This window comes from Nesoenas mayeri (genome assembly GCF_963082525.1).
Source record: "Nesoenas mayeri genome assembly, chromosome: 27".
Lineage (NCBI taxonomy): Eukaryota > Metazoa > Chordata > Aves > Columbiformes > Columbidae > Nesoenas > Nesoenas mayeri.
In genome coordinates, this window is record NC_137555.1 from 4988902 (window position 1) to 5007642 (window position 18741).

The following is an 18741-nucleotide window of genomic DNA, read 5'->3' on the forward strand; positions in this document are numbered from 1 at the left end:
CATTTTCGAACTGGTGTTCTACCTCAGTGCATCAAAGCTAACTGTATTTGAGCGCTAACTTTCATATGAAAGTTTCCAGCCTCTAACAATTCTAGTCACTTCAACATCCTAGCCTTTGAACATCTTCTTGGTGTACAGGATACTTACACTGGCAGGGTGAAAAATCTTTACCTGTGGGCCATTCTGAAGTGCTAGATTTCCTGGTGCCCTTTTTCCTGATCCTATACTGCTGAGAATAGTCTACCACTTCCCCTCGAGCTTTTCGTCCATCAGGGGAAGGAGTGAAGAATTTGGTAAGGCCATCTATAAGCCCTTTGGTTTTCTTGTTAAACTTCAAGGTGGTGCTGCCATCTCTGCAGAAGTCCAAGACATCTGTCTGCTCCAGGTATCCTCCTTCTGATGCTGCTGACTGGCTGGAGAGAGCCATCTTACGCTTTCGACCTCGACCAGGGCCAGTTCTAACTTTGCTGAAAGGGCCTTTTGATCTAAAGAATGAGAAGGGGAAAGATACAGTCAGAAGATTTGGCAGGGTGGTTTGTTTTGGGTTGCAAAGTGGACTACCATCTTCCCTACTTATTTATCAGTCACACAGAAGCTAAACATGAACTGAAGAATTTAATAATAAACTAGTAGTCAAGAGCCTGAGTACCCTAGAGAAGCCAGGATTCTAAACATCTCAGTAGAAGTACTGTACTATTTTTCTCCACACTGAACATTACATGCAATTAATTTGAGTATAAACAATAGATTTTCATCAAATTTAAAACCACAATAAATTTTAAAATCAGTAGCCAGAATGAATACACTGCATAGGTTTCAATTTATGCAGTCATTAAACATTTACACCTGTCATTTGTCAAAGTTTTCATACTGATGGGAAATGGTCATAAGAATTACACGGAAAGTTAAAGCATGGGGGACACGCACATTAGCTAAAAACCTATACCACCGATGGTCATCTTTGCAGAAAACCGCATCAGTCTCCAACCAGCTTCCTTCTTTCAGGCTGGAAATTTTAAAACACTATTGAGATAACCGAGGGTTTAACACTTCTCAGAGGAACTGCCCTAAATTGACTGCTGTTTCAGGAAGCTGATTGTTTTTAGCTACAATCTTTGCAGCTACAGAGGATACAAATCAGTGTTTTTTTCCCTAAAAAGATTAAACTAAGCATCTGTGCATAATTCTGTGGATATATTTTGCAAGTGAAATGATGGAACAAAGGCAAAAACATGGAATAAATCATGAAATCAAAATTAAAAGAGACAAAAGAGCAATAGCGGATAGCTAGCTTTCCTTTTGTCCCTCTGAATTATACCATGAGTTTCTCTAAGCAAAAGTATCACACAGACTGGAAAAAAATAGGCTGTTTAAGAGAGACATTCCCTCCACGCTTTTGTAAGCATTAAACTTTGTAAGGTGTTTTTTCCAGAACATGCTCCTTCGTTGTTCTGTCCCCCGCACAGTCAATAGGGCTGCGTCACAAGCACTGCACAGCAATCTTAGCTCAAGGAAATTGCTCCAGTTGCATTCCAAAGAATTCCCGCCCACTCAAATCCAATTCCTTGACGACCGGCTGTTCCACCACAACCGTGATAAAGTCACACAATCTGTCCCAACACAGTAGAGCGCTCCATAAATGCAAAAACACGTGGAATAGAAGCAGAAAGGGGCCAAATATTTTCTGGCAGCAGTGTCAGATTAAATATACATCAAAAAATAACCTCGCATGTTTAATTGTAGATTACTTAGTTTCTCTAAACATCAAGTGGTTCTTGAGAAATGCAAAGCAAAATAATTATGGTGGAAGAAGCAGCCATCCAGAAAAATAGACTTGACATGAACAGCAAAATCCACCTATAAGAAATAGTTCAAAACTAAATAGTAAGTTATTACAAAGAGGCAAAAATCTAGGCAAAAAGCAGCACAAAGATTACTTCTACTCTTTCACAGCACTCTTCAGAAATTTTATATTAAAGAATAACGAAAACCTCTTCATTGTAAAAGGTATCTTCCCACAGCGTACACCAGACACTTGAGAAATACCCACTGCTCTGTAGGATCTCACACCCTACTCCTCCTCATAGACACTTACGTTGTATTTTGATTCTTTAACCTGTTTTTGGGACGTCCTATTGGGTTAGCATAGCGTCGTTTTATCTGTGCTGCCTTCTTTTGTAAAAGTTTTCTTCCTTTCTTCCGTGGCCGACATATCTGACATATCCACATACCTGTAAGACACAAGTACCCATCACTGAATGTGAGGGACATCTATATAGGACAGAAAGGAGAATTACAGGCCCCAGGCCTTCTGACAGAAAGGGCAGAAACGGTATCAAAGGCCCCAGTTACCACATATACACCTAAGAAAAATGATGTATATGTTCAAACATTCTGAATTCAAGTCCAGTTAACTTCTTACAAGCTATCCCCAGATATATTTCCCACAACCAGGTAGGATGTCTCTCTGATTTGTAGCACACTATCAGAAAACCATAAAAAAGTAACACATTTAACTATCTCATATTTTGCTTATGACTACATTACTTCCAACTATGTTCTACAGGAAAATTTTCTTCTAACTATCAAAGAAGAATCTTCCATAGATAGCCAGCGAGACCTGGACAGGCTGGCGAGTTGTGCAGGGAAAACTTTAATGAAATAGAACAAGGGCAAGTGCAGAGTCTTGAATCTGGGCAGAACAACCCCAGGTTCCAGTATAAGTTGGGGAATGACCTATTAGAGAGCAGCGTAGGGGAAAGGGAGCTGGGGTCCTGGGGACAGCAGGGTGACCATGAGCCAGCACTGGGCCCTTGTGGCCAGGAAGCCAATGGGACCTGGGGTGGGTTAGAAGGGGGTGGTCAGTAGGTCAGAGAGGTTCTCCTGCCCCTCTGCTCTGCCCTGGGGAGACCACACCTGGAATCTTGTGTCCAGCTGTGGCCCCTCAGTTCCAGCAGGACAGGGAACTGCTGGAGAGAGTCCAGCGCAGCCGCCAAGATGCTGAAGGGAGTGGAGCATCTCCCGTGTGAGGAAAGGCTGAGGGAGCTGAGGCTCTGGAGCTGGACAAGAGGAGACTGAGGGGTGACCTCATTAATGTTTACAGATATCTAAAGGGGGAGTGTGAGGAGGATGGAGCCAGGCTCTTCTGGGTGACAACCAGTGATAGGACAAGGGGCAATGGGTGCAAACTGGAACACAGGAGGTTCCCCTTAAAGATGAGAAGAAACTTGTTCCCAGTGAGGGTAATAGAACACTGGCCCAGGCTGCCCAGGGGGTTGTGGAGTCTCCTTCTCTGCAGACATTCCAACCTGCCTGGACACCTTCCTGTGTAACCTCATCTGGGTGTTCCTGCTCCGGCGCAGGGACTGGACTGGAGGAGCTTTTGAGGTCCCTTCCAACCCCTGACATTCTGGGATTCTGTGTGATTCTGTGATGAAAAAGAGAAGTTGCTTGTACTCCAGGATTCTCTACTGTCCAAATTGATGACTTCAAAAACTTAGAGGCACATATCTTTCTCTTATACAAGGCTATTCATTCAAATGGAAGCTGATAATTTTAATCTGCAAGGTGCAAGGATCACTTCTTTTCCCTCAAACCTCAAATATTTTCTTTAAAAGTCTTCACATACAGTAATGTAGAGGAAGCAGGAGACAGTGGAAAATCCAGATGCGAAGCTCTGATCCTTCTCTAGTTTCTAATGCCTGAAAAGCGATGCTGTAAAGAGCAAGTTAAGCATAGCTAAAAGAGGACCCAATATATGGACATACTTTCTACCCACTGATCTCTTCCAACATCATCTTAAATTATCCTTTGCAGCACAAAGTCCTCACCTTTTGGCATCCGGGTAAGAGGGGGGTCACAGCACTCCATGTGAAAGCCACGGTCACACGAGTCACAGAAGAGCATGTTATCCTGTTGAAGACAGATAAAGTGAATCTCTCTTCAGATGCGCATCAGCCTTTCACTAATCTGTCACCACTTCACAGTTTTCAACTACAGACCTATCATGGCATTTCACAGGTCTCAAAGACTACTAGGCTCAAACAAATTACTCTAGAATGATTTAATTTTGTGGTTTAACAGAACATCCACAAGACTGATTTCCTCTTCATTCAGTCCATATTCCACTGTACTCACAGCATTTTTGCCCTGATCTCGGCAGGAACTGCAGGTTTTGCACTCAATACACTGCCATCGCAAGGCTTTCACTCGAACTGTCAGCTCTGGAGAGAACTTCAAACAGGACGGATGACCTACAGAAAACAGAGAAAATTGTGCCAGTAAAACCACTCCACTGCTGTTAATGCTCACAGATAGTTCGCAGAGAGATTACTTTACCAATTACGTATTCCCATGCAGAATTCTGGTTACCTAGATACTCCTATTTTTAGGTGCTTCTATTCTTATCTACTTATGACACAAAACCAATATCTTAGATAGCAAGTGGCAGGCCCACATACAAAGGAACACCAAGATAAATTTTCATAACTGAATTGAGAAACATGATGAAACCGGTCATCATTACCACATTTTTAATGAAACCTCCAGGAGCCAAATGAACTATTTGTGTTAGGTTAACTTAACTGCCTCCTTCTGGCAGCACGAGATTCAACTGAACTAACTGTATTATATGCCATAGATGCATACTCCTCACAGGTATTGGTCAAGAGCAGTCTCTATAGCGAGCTCTTCTGTCTCAAGTGTTATTACCAACAGCACTGTAAGTGACCACCTACCACTGTTGCCACAGTCAGCACAAGAGATGAGCTCTTCAGGTTTCTTCTCCCGATTTTGCTCTTTTGTACCAAGGCAGAAACTGCAGATTGGAATTGGTTCAGCAACCGGCTGTGAGGAAGACAGACCATCAGTGCACTGAGTATATCAAGGGAACACATCACAATACATAAAATCACACAGACGTTTGTATCACATATAAACAGTATGCTTTTGCATATGAAAAGGTTTGCTTCATATTTGGTCAGTCAAAGTAATAAATAAATAAAAATAAATAAATTAAAAAATAATAAATAAAAAATTACAAAACTCTTCAGCTTCTTTTAAATAAATCAAACTATAACTTCCACAATATTACAAGCACAGTTTTGTCAGAAGCGGTCTCAGCGAATAGAATTTCACATCCTAGGATCATGCATTTTCCTCTAATTTCAGTCTGAGGTTATGATAAAAGTTTCATAGAGGATCTCAACTACATTGTAACAGTCTTTCAGACAGAAGGAAAAAAGGAATATTTATTCTTTCTAATAGCTGAACTTTAATGTGACTGAACATTTGACAGCAAAGAGAATTTTACAGAACCTCTGTATAGTCAACAGTCTAAAATAGTCTTTCTTATCTCTTCCAGTACGCCAGTATTTGTGCACGCCCTGTCCATCCCCACGGCACTCCAAGTTTGGATGTCCCCATGCAAACACTGTTGAGTGTTGGAAGAACCAGATCAAAGCTTCAACGTTTCCTGTATTGACCACCTCTGACAAACTGCTAAACAAACAACCACATTAAAAAAACATATCAGCTACGGTGTGGGGGAAGAATAAGATTCTATTAGAAGTCAAAATGTTTTAGAATCATCTATTAAATTGGAATAACTTTGAATGCGGAGATCAGGCTGGCCCTCCAAGGCTTATGTGTGAGACTGTGTTATGCCAAGTATGGAGAGATTTCACTGCTGCTTTGTTTGTTCAGCAAAGAACATCCTGGCAAATGAAAAATGCAAGCACACAACGAAAGATTCGTGAAAACAAGACTGGAGGCAGCCAGCTCGGTTTCATACTGCACATTTTTGGCAGGCATTCAACTCCTTCTGCTGTTTTTCTCGCAGGCACATCTCTCTGTGTGATGTCACCAGATTCAGCGAGGGAGGGAGCCAGAACCAATTGGACTGGCAGTGTCTCACAGACTGCCAGCCTCGCAGCACATGGTGTTACTATACAAAGGGTGTCTAGAAACCAAACGTGCTCTACAGATTCAGACTGTGCTTCCTCCTGAAGGTGAATATGAACGAGTGCCCATGGAAAGAGTGGTGGGGGAAAAAAATTAAAACCTCAGTTTTGGCCAATCCACCTGCTTTCTAGTCTTCTTAATTTAGGAAAAGTGAGGTAGGAAACTCCTTAAAACTCGCACCTGACTCTGCAGCCCACACAGTCACAGTGCCCACTGTCAGTAACCCGAATGCACCTTACTTCCCGCTGACATTTGAGCACTAGAGGCTCACCAGATCGCAGGATTACCTCTGCCCTATCACCACACATCTGCTTGTAGTAATCATTGTGGTTAGAATCAAGTAGGTGCAAAATTAAAGCCAGTGTGAAAGAAAACACATTCACATCACCTTTTCCTTTTTTTTTTTTGCTTTGCTCTTTAGGACAACTTGATTGTGAGTTCTCCAGAGAGAAAATCTACCACAACCCCACAACCATACCCACTACAGCACACCTGTTTCTTAGCTAGGAAGTTATCGCCCAGGAGCACTGGGAACTCACGCTAGGTAATGTTTTTTTGCGTGTGTCTGTTTTTTCAAAGGTGACAAAATGACCCGTGCTGTTGCACAGGTCTGCCTCCAGTGCTACGGCTACTGGAAAGAGCAGATGAACCAGAAAAGCCAGAGGGGAAGTACAACCTACACCACGTGAAGAAAATTACTTAAAACATGAGGAAACATGTTTCAGTGAGCAGGGCATCACAAAGCCTGGATTCCAAGCCTTTTGGATCAGCGGCTGGTGAAAAAGAAAAATCACTTCAGTTCCACACCTCAATAAAATCAGAACTAATCAATTTTATATTCCACAAAATACTCCTCGTGCTCCAGAAAGCAATGCTAAGTATATTTTAAAGAACACAGGAAAAACTATTGCAATAAGACCTATGTATGCCTGTGTCCATAGACTATTGTCTCCAATTCACTTAGTTGACTCGCACTTGAAAGAACGAACCGTACTTATATGACAGAATGATGGCCTAAAACATGATGTTACTTTAAACGAGTATAAGGGAGAAAAGATAAAAATGCATACAGAAGAAACAACATGCATGAAGCACACACCTCTTCCTCAGAAAAACATAAAAGGGTAACTTAAAAAGAAAAATCAAAGGACATCGAAAATAAGTGCTGCTGTTTGAGGAAGGACTTATTACAATGGAGAGAACATCTGAAATGCTGCTATAAGAGTAAAGTGAAGTGTGCAGGTTAGATGTCAGCACAGGATATACGGGCTGAATTCTATGCAGCGGTTATGACATTTGGAAACCTACAAAAAACCAATGTGGATCCTATTTGGGCTGACATTCAAAGTGAAGAAACTGTCCTTCTGTTAGACATGCACATGACGAGAAATTTACAGAATGTCAACTGGAAGTATTTAGACAGTCAACCATATAAATAACCTTCTCAGAGCTAAGAAGTTCAGTAATCAGAGGATTAAAACAATTCAAGATCTGTACGTCACAATCAGAATCACATGCCAAGACTTCCTGCCTGCAAACTAGGGGGCAAGAGTGGCTCGAATTTCTTTATTTGCAGTATAAAGAAACTTCCTTCATTTGATACTGATTCAGGAACCTGGCAGTTCAAGGTACTGAAGTTTTCTTTACCCAAAGCTCTCTCCTATACTTTGTCCCAGCTTCCTAATTTTCAAGAAAATAAAGGACACTGTCTTAGTAGCAAGAAACTGTTACATAACTGGATTTTAGATTAAATAACATTTCTAAGAATCATTCCGCACCATTTTACCCTAAATGTGCTGTCTCATAGCATCCACGACAGCAACCCCTCTGACATACTTACAATTGCTCTAGGACTAAGAGCTACTTCACCTGTTCACTAATAGCATGTTCAACCAAGTTCAAAGGGATTTTTTTAGCACTTGAGTTCCAGAGTTACACAGAGTACAGATGGAGACCATCTGTTATCAACTATAACTTTTTTTTAGACAGAACTAGAGCCTTTTCTTCTAGAGAACCAGCTGGAAGAGAGTGAATCCTAATCCTCCTCCAGCTGGGAGCCCAAGCTTGAAGAGTGTCCTTGAGAGAAAGAGTGAGTTCTCAAAATGTAATTACAAATGCTTTGGTTGCAGATCATTTCTGTACTCCACCCAAAACAAACCAATGCACAAAAAACTTCTTTGCCAGTAATGGGGCAGTACTTTGGTTTAAGACATAGAATTAACAGTTACTAACGTAAAACAGGCACAATATAGCAATAGCTATAATATACTTAAAGGCCTTCAAAATAACTTCGATGCCCTAAAAGCATATGAACTTTCTAAAAAGATACAAGAAGGATGGCTTCAAGTGATAAACACTAGTGCACAATGGGATCTAGAACTATTATTTGCAAGAGAGAAGGCCTGAAGGATGCTGTATGTATAATAGACCGACAGTTAAAGTGATTGATAAGTTCCAACAGATAAAAATAGCACCACAAACCATGAAAGAAGCATGCAGTAAGGAACACGTGAGACAGCAGCACAGGGAATCCGCTTTAAATATTCCTCCTATTTTTCAGCCACAAAAATTTACCTAATTTTGGGGGGAAAGCATTTCAGAATTTTGCTTTTATACTCTCAGCTGTACTGCAGGATAATATTAAGATGACAGAATCACAGCATGTCAGGGACTGGAAGGGACCTCAAAGCTCCTCCAGTCCAATCCCTGCACCGGAGCAGGAACACCCAGATGACGTTACACAGGAAGGTGTCCAGGCGGGTTGGAATGTCTGCAGAGAAGGAGACGCCACAACCCCCCAGGGCAGAGCAGAGGGGCAGGAGAACCTCTCTGACCTACTGACCACCCCCTTCTAACCCACCCCAGGTCCCATTGGCTTCCTGGCCACAAGGGCCCAGTGCTGGCTCATGGTCACCCTGCTGTCCCCAGGACCCCAGCTCCCTTTCCCCTACGCTGCTCTCTAACAGCTCATTCCCCAACTTATACTGGAACCTGGGGTTGTTCTGCCCAGATGCAAGACTCTACACTTGCCCTTGTTCTATTTCATTAAATGTTTCCCTGCCCAGCTCTCCAGCCTGTCCAGGTCTCTGATGGCAGCACAGCTTCCAGTGTCACCACTCCTCCCAGCTTGGTGTCACCAGCAAACTTGCTGACAGTCACTCTGTTCCCTCGTCCAAATCATTGATGAATATATTGAATAATATGGCTCCAGCACTGCCCCCTGAGGCACTGCACTGGATACAGGCCTCAACTGGACTCTGCCCCATTGACCACAACTCTCTGGCTTCTTCCCTTCAGCCAGTTCGCAGTCACCTCACTCCCCGCTCATCCAGCCCGCGCTCCCTCAGTTCAGCTGTGAGGATGCTGTGGAGACTGTGTCAATGCCTTACTCAAGTCAAGGTAGATCACGTCCACCGCTCTGCCATCATCCATCCATCCATCTTGTTATGTCCTCATCAAAGTCAATGAGGTTGGTCAAGCACGACTTCCCCTTGGTGAGGCCATGCTGACTGCCCCTAATGACCCTCTTATCCCTGATATGCCTTGAGATGGCACCAAGGAGAAGTCGTTCCATCAGTTTCCCAGGGACGGAGGTGAGGCTGACCGGTCTATAGTTACCCAGGTCCTCCTTCCTGCCCTTTTTGAAGACTCGAGTGACATTTGCTTTTCTCCAGTCCTCAGGCACCTCTCCCGTTTCCCAAGACTTGGCAAAGATGATGGAGAGCGGCCCAGCAATGACCTCAGCCAGCTTATTTACTTAAATATATTTACTTAAAGGTTGCTACAACCATATCCAGTTTTAACTGACATAAAAGACACTTCCAAGGAGAGTGCAAATGGAGATCAATTAATACCATCTATATTCCTTTTTATTACAGAAGAAACAGTCCTACTATTGTCCTGAGATCAAATTTCCAATGCTCTGGAAAAATCGAAGATGTACATCAATTATTTCAGCTTCTCCTTCAGTTAGCTGATCTGTTAACATATTTTTTTTTAACAATAAAAATTTTACGAAAATTCTTACAGCCTTTTAACCTGTGATTTGTAATAAATATCAACAAAACAAAAGAAGAGCAAGCTTTTATCTAGAGCTTCCGGCCTTAAGACCTGCAGCTTGCTCTAGCTTAGTTCCTCAGGACAATATACCAGGAAAGAGCTCTTTGCTCTTTAACGGTACTAAATATTTCTGTATTATAGTCGTCTTGTATTAACGCAGTAATACTTGCCTTGTAGTAATATTAAACCGTACTTGTTATTGTAGTCATACTGCAAAAAAATCATGCATAGTACACATGAATGGTAAATTTATTTCCTATTTGTTAAACACATTACTATTTCTGTTGTAAGTGAATGGATAAACAGAACATGCAGGGTAGTGAAACAATACACTTCAACATTCTGGAGATTAACAGCTTCAGCACTTATCAAAGCCTGCTGTGTTAATAAGGTAATCCAGTTTGCCTGGACTTCTACACAAGTACTACATTCTGACCTCCCACATCTTCATCGCTTTTGACTGAAGCCAGTATTCAAGCTGCGGCTGGGTCCCTCCTTATAGCTTGACCATCACACTACACAATTTTTAAATTATGCTTAATGATGCCAAAGGAAGCTATACCCCGCAGTAAATAGTGCCATAATACGGTCATAATTGATTGTCATCTCAAAACCCTGAATGCGTTTGTTTTGTAATGACCAAAAGACATGATTAAAATTTTCAACATGTAGCTAATATGCTATTACCCTTATTTGTTATATAGTATAATCTTGTGCTCTCTATCTCATGACTATTGTTTTATTTCACACTAAACAGCAACCTTCTAAAACAAGATGTTTTCAGTTACACTTTTGTACAGTGTCAGTGCAACAGCGCTTGAACTCCTAGGTACCATAGCCCTATGAATAAAGGCTACTGTACCAATGAGAACTGTCCCGGAAGACAACCCAGGGCTTTCCACACCAGCATAAGTTCAGTGAGCTGAACTTATTCAACAAAATAGAGGCGGGGAAGTCATCTATTTCAAAGATTCTGATAAAAAAAGACTCCTTAAGTATTGTAATCTGAAATAATTTCCCTCAGCATTCTAAAGATGCAGCACACAACTGCTTAAGAAGTTTCTCAATTTTCACAATTAAACTGCCTATTTGATAGACACACATAAGCCTCAGATACTTGCTACTTTTCTAGCTTCAAACACACAAATGGAATATTTCAAACTAAGCGCCTGCAAGAGAGAGAAATGAGTCTTTCTTGTCTGGCAAATGCAGCCCCCCATTTTGTGCCAAAAAGTAAGGAAAGAAATAAAGGTATTAGTGGTACAGGTAACACAAAGGTACAGCAGGTTGCACGGCCAACTCCAGAGTGTGCAACCAAGGCCTCTGATGAGGTGTCAGTTCATAACAGAGATGATTAAAGAGGCTGCTGCCCTGCGCGGCCCTCTCTGTCCCTCCTGCAGCAGCTGAATTTCACAGCACAGAACATTAACTTAAACCAACAATTTCATTTAATAGTAATAAACTGGGCTACAAACTGCAGCAGTTGAGGAGCAAAACACCACTTGCTTTAGCTTTGCAATGGCTGTGGTAACCCATGACAGATGTGTCAGTACGAGTAAATTCCTAAATTATGTCTACAGCACCTGCCCCAATCATGAACAAAAACAACCAACCACAAAAAAATCCAATCAACTGATGGTGAAATACTCCAGGAAATTTCATCAAGATGTTCTCTTAAGTTTTTTCAGCATACTTGTGTCAAGCCTTTCTATTCCCAAAGACATCTCAGTATCCAGTATATTTTAAAACAGTATCGTTGTTTAGCTTTTACAAGGATGACCAAAAAATTCTGCCCTCAGCCATCTAAAGATACATGGCATTCATTTAACGATAAGTTATGGTCTTCAAACCAGAACGGATTTTTTCTTCCACCTCAAAAAAGGCATTTTAAAAAAGAATAACTAGTAGGAAAGTTCAAGAAATAAAACTGTTCCTCTGAACAAATACTAGCAATACAGCGATTTTTTTCTTAGTTAAAAAAAAAAAACAACTTAAATTCCTGTTTTGCTCTGGAAGTATACTAATGACACATGAAACAGAAGTGACAGTTATACTTTAAAGAAATCTCTCATGCATATTTAATCAGGGCTTTACCGTAGAAATTACACTGCAACAGTGGGATTACTTATTTCAGAGTCTAGTGTGCACAGTATTGCTCATTCCCTACACATCACGGATAGATGGTGGACTCAGCACCGGACTTTCTTATCACCTCTTTGGCTGACGCGATGAGGGAGGCCCAACATCTACGCTTCCTCACTCCCGCTGTGTCGAAGGGATATTGCTTGCCTGATACTCAAGAGGCAGCAACTCAAGTCTTCTCCTTCATTACAATTTCCATATGAACTCCCTTTATTTTTAGGTATTGCAACAATGTGCCACCACCTCCTCCCCTTCTTTCTTTCCACAACAGGGGCAGGTATTGTGAATCTTATCAGTCTGTTACCTACCATGGAAACAACACCAAAGTCAAGTACAGTGTTTAATCCAAAATGTCACAAGGAATGTCAAAAAAATTCCAATGCTGCTGAAAAGCAGAGGAGAGTTACTGACTGAGATCATTGACTTCAAATCGTGATTCAGTATTGACACGTTTCATCAATCACAAGAAAATGCCCATGACAACTGTGTCTTACCTTATCCTTTTCGTGTGGAAGGAGACATACTGGAGGGAGACAGGAAAGAGACTCAGAACTCTCCTTCCCATCGGCATTAGTGGTTGCTTTAGTGTTGAGTTGGTACAGAGGTCCATCTTTAAGGAGCCTGCCATGGCCAACAGCACGTTTGACAGCTAGTCGTAGTTGCTGGTGAAAAATGGAGGCAGCGCTACCTCCAAATAATGCAGACACATCTTTCTGACCTTTCAGAAAGCGCTCGATGTTCTTCAAGGATGAGCCACTAGACTCAGCCAAGCCCTCAATTGCCCGTTTGATAAGTTTATTCCAGTCCACGTTCGGTTTACCATCCAACTTGCCATGGTTCCGAGGCTTTGGAAGTGCTATTCTCCCAGGATTATCAGGATCCTTATAGGAGTTGAGACCCTTGTTGGAGACTTTTAAAATAGTTCCATCTTTAACACTCAATTCTAACTGTTCCAGAACAGTTTTGCGGTCCAAACCATGAGAAGATGACACTGCATTGCATATCCTTTCCTCTGAAGGACGCTGTTTTTGCTTCTTTACCTTTTTGATTGCCTCCAAAATCCACTCTGTATACAGCGGGTTGGCGAGTTTTACCATGGTGAAGAATTCTGTATATCCATAGAGTCGTTATCCTTTATCCTGATGCTGAACAAGTTTCACACGATGAGAAAACAGATTCTCGAATGACAGGAACCAGCTAACCATAGCATACACGTTTTCTGTTCTGAATTATTCCTCCTTTCTCAAACATTATTTGTTTTCACACTGAAGAGAAGAAAGCAAAACAGTTAGAAACTTCTTTTCAATAAACTCCATAACAGCTTCAGAGAAAGTTTTTCCACAAAGTTATAAAAATTTCAGCGTATCTCACCTCAGCTTCTGGTATTCACACTCACAATCAGAAGAACTGCAACATTAGGCCTGAAAGAAAACAAGAGAGACATTTTCAAAGAACAGAACAGAGAAAGAAAAAGAGAAAGAACAGAGAAAGAAAAGACTAGGAGCCAACATTAATTCATTAAACACACAGCAGAATTTTAAACCATTACTACAGTTCTGAAACACTGTATACTTAAGGTTTTATCTTCACTACTAATAAAAGCATGCTTTAACACTGAAATACCTTTATACAACCTAGTGAAAAAAGAGTGCTCTTTTAATTTCAATCCATAAGTCAGTATAAATTCTATATGAAGTTTTATATATTTGCTGAGCATAACCTTAATTAATGGGGGAGGGGACAATGACAACATAACAAAGATTTTAAAAATCTTAAAAAACCAGCAGCTTAATTCATTTTTGCACATGGAAGACACTGCCTGAAACTTCAATAGAAAGCAGCAGGAATAGCCAAGAGACTCTGGCAAACAGCAAGAAACTTTCAGAGTTCTTCCAGGAGTGTAATCATAGGTCTGATTCCCTCCTGCTAAGAAAAGCTACGACAGTTGTTCCATCAAGGAAAAAAAGTGAAGAAACGCAGCTGGAGATTGTAATTAAATGTTCCACTTTCAGAGACCACAGAAAAAAAGAATATAACATTATAATCTTCAGCATAGATGAGGAACACCAAAAACATTTAAGGACAAAGTAAGAGGTGACCATACACAATGAAGAAGGAATGCCTATGACTTTGCTAATTAAAGATGCAGAGGTAAGGATATGAGGCTCTACCTCACAGCCTTTAGTTGTCTTTAACGAAGACTTTTTCTAAGTATGTTCTGCTGAAGTTCTACTGCAAGCACACACTAATTGAGAAAGATTTATAAACTGTTTATTATAAGGAATAACAATCTTCTGCAAGGGAAGTTTTAGTCACAAGGTAGTCCTCAATGTAATTCTCCCATTCTGCTTTCTTGTTAATACTGAAAAATTTATCGACACACAGAACACATTTGCATACAGACAGAAGACACAACTGCACAGCTCCATACAGCCAGTACGGGAAAGATTCAGAACTACTGTTTAAACCAGAAAGGATGCAGCACCTGCCGAGTTCTTTCGCCCTGCAAACACCAGACATAAATGGAAACCCGGTCCCCAAGACCCGCCTGCCCGGCGATGAGCAGCTGCGCCCCCCGGGTGCCCCGCACGCTCGGACCCTGGGGCCGCGGTGCTCGGTCCCCAGCAGAGCTCCGTGCGCAGGACGTTACGTAACCGCCCGGCCAGGCTGAGACGACACCGGGACGGTCCCGGCACCAGGTCGCTCACCGGCTCGCGATCTGCGCGACAAGCGGCTCCTGCACCTGCTACCGCTCGTCCCCATCCCCATCCCGGGCAGACCCGCACACGGCGCGCCGAGCAGCGCGCTGCCTCAGCCGAGGAACCCGCCTCAGCAGAATGAGGAGGAACGGGGCGCAGGCCGCGGCCCCCGCAGCCCGCCAGGCCCCGCACCGCTCTTCGCCCCCGCGCAGACGGGCGGTGCAGCCCCGCTCCTCGCACCGGTTCGGCCGGGCCCGCGCCCGCCCCAGCCGCGCTCTCTGGCGCCAGAGGCAGAGGGGAACTCAGCCCGCGGCCCCCCGGCCTGCACCGCTCGCCTCATCCGCGCCGCACCGCGGCCGCCACCTCCCCAGCGTGTAGGCCCGGCGGGCCCCAGCGGAGCGGGCGGCCGTGTCCGGGCCTGGCGCAGAGCGGCGGCGGGGCCGGAACAGGCCGCGAGCCTGGAGCGCCTAGCGGGCCTTCCCCTTCTCCAGGCCGCGGAGCTCGCCAGCCCACCTGTCTCCGAGTTCCCCGGCACCAGGCACCCGAGCCGGGGTGGTCCCGCCAGCGCTACTCACCGAGGCCCGTGAGAGACGGGAACCGAGAGGCAAAGGCCGGACGGCGGCGAAGCCCGAAACTGACACGGCGGCCATCTTGGGTCCGGAGCTCTGCGGCGGGGGGAGGGGGCGTGCGAGGGGAACAGCCCGCGGCGGGCGGGGGCGCGCGCGGGGAACAGCGCTGGGGCGGGAGCGGCCGCCGCCGGGAAGCGCCGCGGCGCCGGGACTGCGGCAGCGCGGGAGGAGGGGCAGCTGCCCAGCCGCCCGGGCGCTCGCGCCGCCGCCCCGGGGCCGCTGCGAGCGCGGCCCGCGGCGCCATGTGCGCGGAGCGCGCGGGGCCGGGCCGGGGGCGGCGGCGCTCGGTGGCAGCCGCGGGGAGACCCCGCGCCCCAGAGCCGCGAGGCTGCGGCCGAGGGCACGGCCAGCGGCGGAGAGCCCGGCGGGAACGGCCGGGAGGCGGGAGGGCTCTGGTAGCGGGGGTTATAACGTGTGAGGTAGGAAACCCGTCTCTTAGCCCTAATTAAGCGTAACTCTTGGAACAGCGATTCTGGGTTTTTCTGACTTAAAACCACTGAAGTGATGTAGAATACCGGAATAGCGATACCGTTTACCTCGGGGAGCAGGTACACCAGGTGCACCGGGTGTACCTCAGTTTTGCGCGTTAAAAGGCCGCTCCGTCCTCAGGCATCTCCGTGAGGCAATTCGTGTAACTTTCCAACATCTTTGATATGTTTTAGTTTGTAGATTAAAAATACGCTGCCAAAACATCCCCTGTTCCACAGGGAGAGAACTCGGGAGCGCCCGGTGCTGCGGTCCCGGTGCTGCGGTCCCGGTGCTGCGGTCCCGGTGGAGCCGACTGTCGCTGCCAACGCGGCCCCGGCACGGCCGGTCGACGTGGTTCTGCTCTGCGCCGCAGAGGAACAGCACCGCACCAGCACCAACGAAAGGAACACGCAAATAGTGAATTCTTATTTTACAGCACTGTCTCCTAGGTTATATTTGATTGACAGAATCTCATTTTGTTACGTGTCCTGAATGGCTCTGTGCTGTGTGCAATTATCCAACTTTTTCTGACCCCTGGCTCAGTTTACCAGTTGCGTATGCACATCATAAAGTCGGCATTCTTCACCCTTGCCTTAAAGGACAACTATTCTGTCAAGTTTCATGTGGGCTTCCATTTTTAGAAAATAAAAGATTCTCGGGAAACATTGTGGAGAGAGTTGATAAACCAAACTTGAGATATTTTCTGAATGGCTTTGTTTAGTATCTTGAGGTGAGAAATTTCTCTTTTGTGCAAGAGGAACTCTTTTGATGTGTTAACAGAATGGGTTTTTAGTAGGAAGGTACATGTTTTCAGTGAGTGACTTATTACTTTAAGCCAATGGAGTCTGAGATGCTACTGTATGAGGTGCTGCACAAACAGTTCTGTTTCTGCCATGTAGACTACAGAGGTCTGGCCTTGTCAGAGTTGGATTCTCCCTACAAATTAATATCTTCTCCCACCTCTTCCTGAGTCTTCAAAATGCAAGTGGTTCTATGCTGCATGGCTCCCAATGCCTTAAACTGCAAGGCCGTGGTGCTACATTCAGAAAAGCTAATGGACATACAAATGTAATTTCCAGATAAGAAAGTAAGGCAAGACTAAGAGGATTCAGTACTTAACAGCAAAACCCAATTGTGTTCCTACAACACAGAGTATCAGTCTGTAGACTCTTCTCTGTTTCAAAATTGGCACCCTTGCAAAATTAATTGCTTTTGTTTACTACTATAAATTTTAAAATGGCCTGTTTTCTTCTTCTCTCTGTTTTATTTTTACAGCACAGGCTACCAGTTAAATCATCAGAATTCCTGCATATGGCGAACTACAGATGGTAAGGAATTCTTTTATCATAAAGACTGCACGGTTTGGCAACATCATTTTTAGCACTGCTCTTTGACTGTGCTTGGGTTTCTCTGGGGGTTCAGGTACTGTATCTGCAATACTCTTCAATGAGCGGTTTTCAGGCTGCCAGTAAATAACCAGCAAAATGAAATTCTCTTCTGGCAGCATCTCCTGCCATGTTCTGCTTTTAGGTTCCAGTTTATATAAGCTCCCACGCCACTGTGGAGACGGACTTTCAGAACAAAACATGATCTTTGAGCGAACAGTTTGGAAACAGCCAGGCAGCATTCGTGCAGCAGTGAGCGGTGGTGTAACTGCAGACTGTTCTCTGCAGGTGCCAGCAAGATACTTCGATAAACTTGTCTGATTTTAAACCTGGAACATATTTCCCCTTTTTCCTCAACAACCTTTTCCTTTGGTGTGCTCAAGTAATTATCAGCCCTATGGTTGCTTTTGTTTTGGCACCAACATTCTTGATGGCTAAAGAAACTGAAGTAATCCTAAGAAAAATACAGAAGTGACAACATCATGAACTGGGTAAAATACTAACAATTTTGATGATGGGTTCAAGCAGTCAGAGGGAAATAGCAGTTTTTCAAACAATGTGTAATACAGTCAAAACTGATTTGCATTTCATGAGGCAAAAAATAAATGCCTATATTGAAAAGACATATCCCATGACTGTTGATTTTAAGGTCCAGGTTAAAAACAGACAGGTTTGAGTTTCTCAGAGAACCAAATGTTTAAAGGCTTTATGTTGGTCAATTTAACTATGTGCTGCTTTCTGTCCGTGATACCTATGTGATTCCCATCAATACAGTCTCCGAGACCCTCATAGACTGGTTCAAAAATCTTTACCTTTGTGTTAAAATTAAAGTGATTATATTAAAATAATAAATAATTATTTTAAATTTAGAAGTGCGGCAATTAAATGACAAAGTGTTACCCCTTTGCTCTCAAATGTCTAATTCAAAAGCATTATCTGATGTTTTAAAAATGCATTTGATACAAATAATGACTGTAAAAGATAAATTAAGCATAATTTCTCCTTCATTATTTTCTGCTACAGCAAAAAGCTCATCTAGTGCATGTTGAATTATCTAATACTTTGAATAAGGATGTAAGCATACAGTGATATCAGAAGGTAATGTCAGAGTAAATAAACTGACCTCCACCTGATTTTTGGGGAAATGTAGCTACAACATATCCAGACAATAAGATCTCACATGAACTCTGAACTGTGCGGCGTTTTGCAGAGCGTTTGCATTAATCAGCCGCTCCAGCTTACGCCTCTTCCAGGCGCGGAGACGCTGCTGCCGAGCAGCCGCGCCGCGGGCCCGACGCGGTGGGGTTCCGGGGCTCGGGCCCGCTCAGCGCTCGCGCAGCCCCGCCAGTCGCGTCCCCCCGTGGCCGCCTGCCTGGCCGGCTTGGTAACGGGACAGAA

The 18741-nt window shown here is 43.9% G+C and overlaps 1 protein-coding gene and 1 long non-coding RNA gene across 4 annotated transcripts in view; one reads left to right on the forward strand and one right to left on the reverse strand.

The window, feature by feature from the left end:
- Positions 1-15517, reverse strand: part of KAT6A (lysine acetyltransferase 6A) — a 31937-nt gene extending 16420 nt beyond the window's left edge. For 2 of the 3 annotated variants that reach the window (XM_080360214.1, XM_080360212.1), the window contains exons 1-8: positions 14648-15516; positions 13534-13583; positions 12657-13427; positions 4737-4845; positions 4138-4253; positions 3831-3912; positions 2096-2231; positions 172-485 (exon numbers count right to left, since the gene is read on the reverse strand). In XM_080360214.1, coding sequence (XP_080216340.1) covers positions 172-485; positions 2096-2231; positions 3831-3912; positions 4138-4253; positions 4737-4845; positions 12657-13259 — 1360 coding nt within the window. In that variant the 5' untranslated portion in view covers positions 13260-13427; positions 13534-13583; positions 14648-15516. Of the gene's footprint in view, positions 1-171; positions 486-2095; positions 2232-3830; positions 3913-4137; positions 4254-4736; positions 4846-12656; positions 13428-13533; positions 13584-14647 lie in introns of all 3 variants that reach the window. The other variant, XM_080360213.1, reaches the window with a different exon arrangement.
- A 19-nt stretch (positions 15518-15536) lies between these two features.
- Positions 15537-18492, forward strand: LOC308050206. Its single transcript, XR_013923383.1, has 2 exons — positions 15537-17286; positions 17463-18492. It is a non-coding gene; the product is annotated as an uncharacterized lncRNA (long non-coding RNA).
- Positions 18493-18741: the final 249 nt, after the last annotated feature.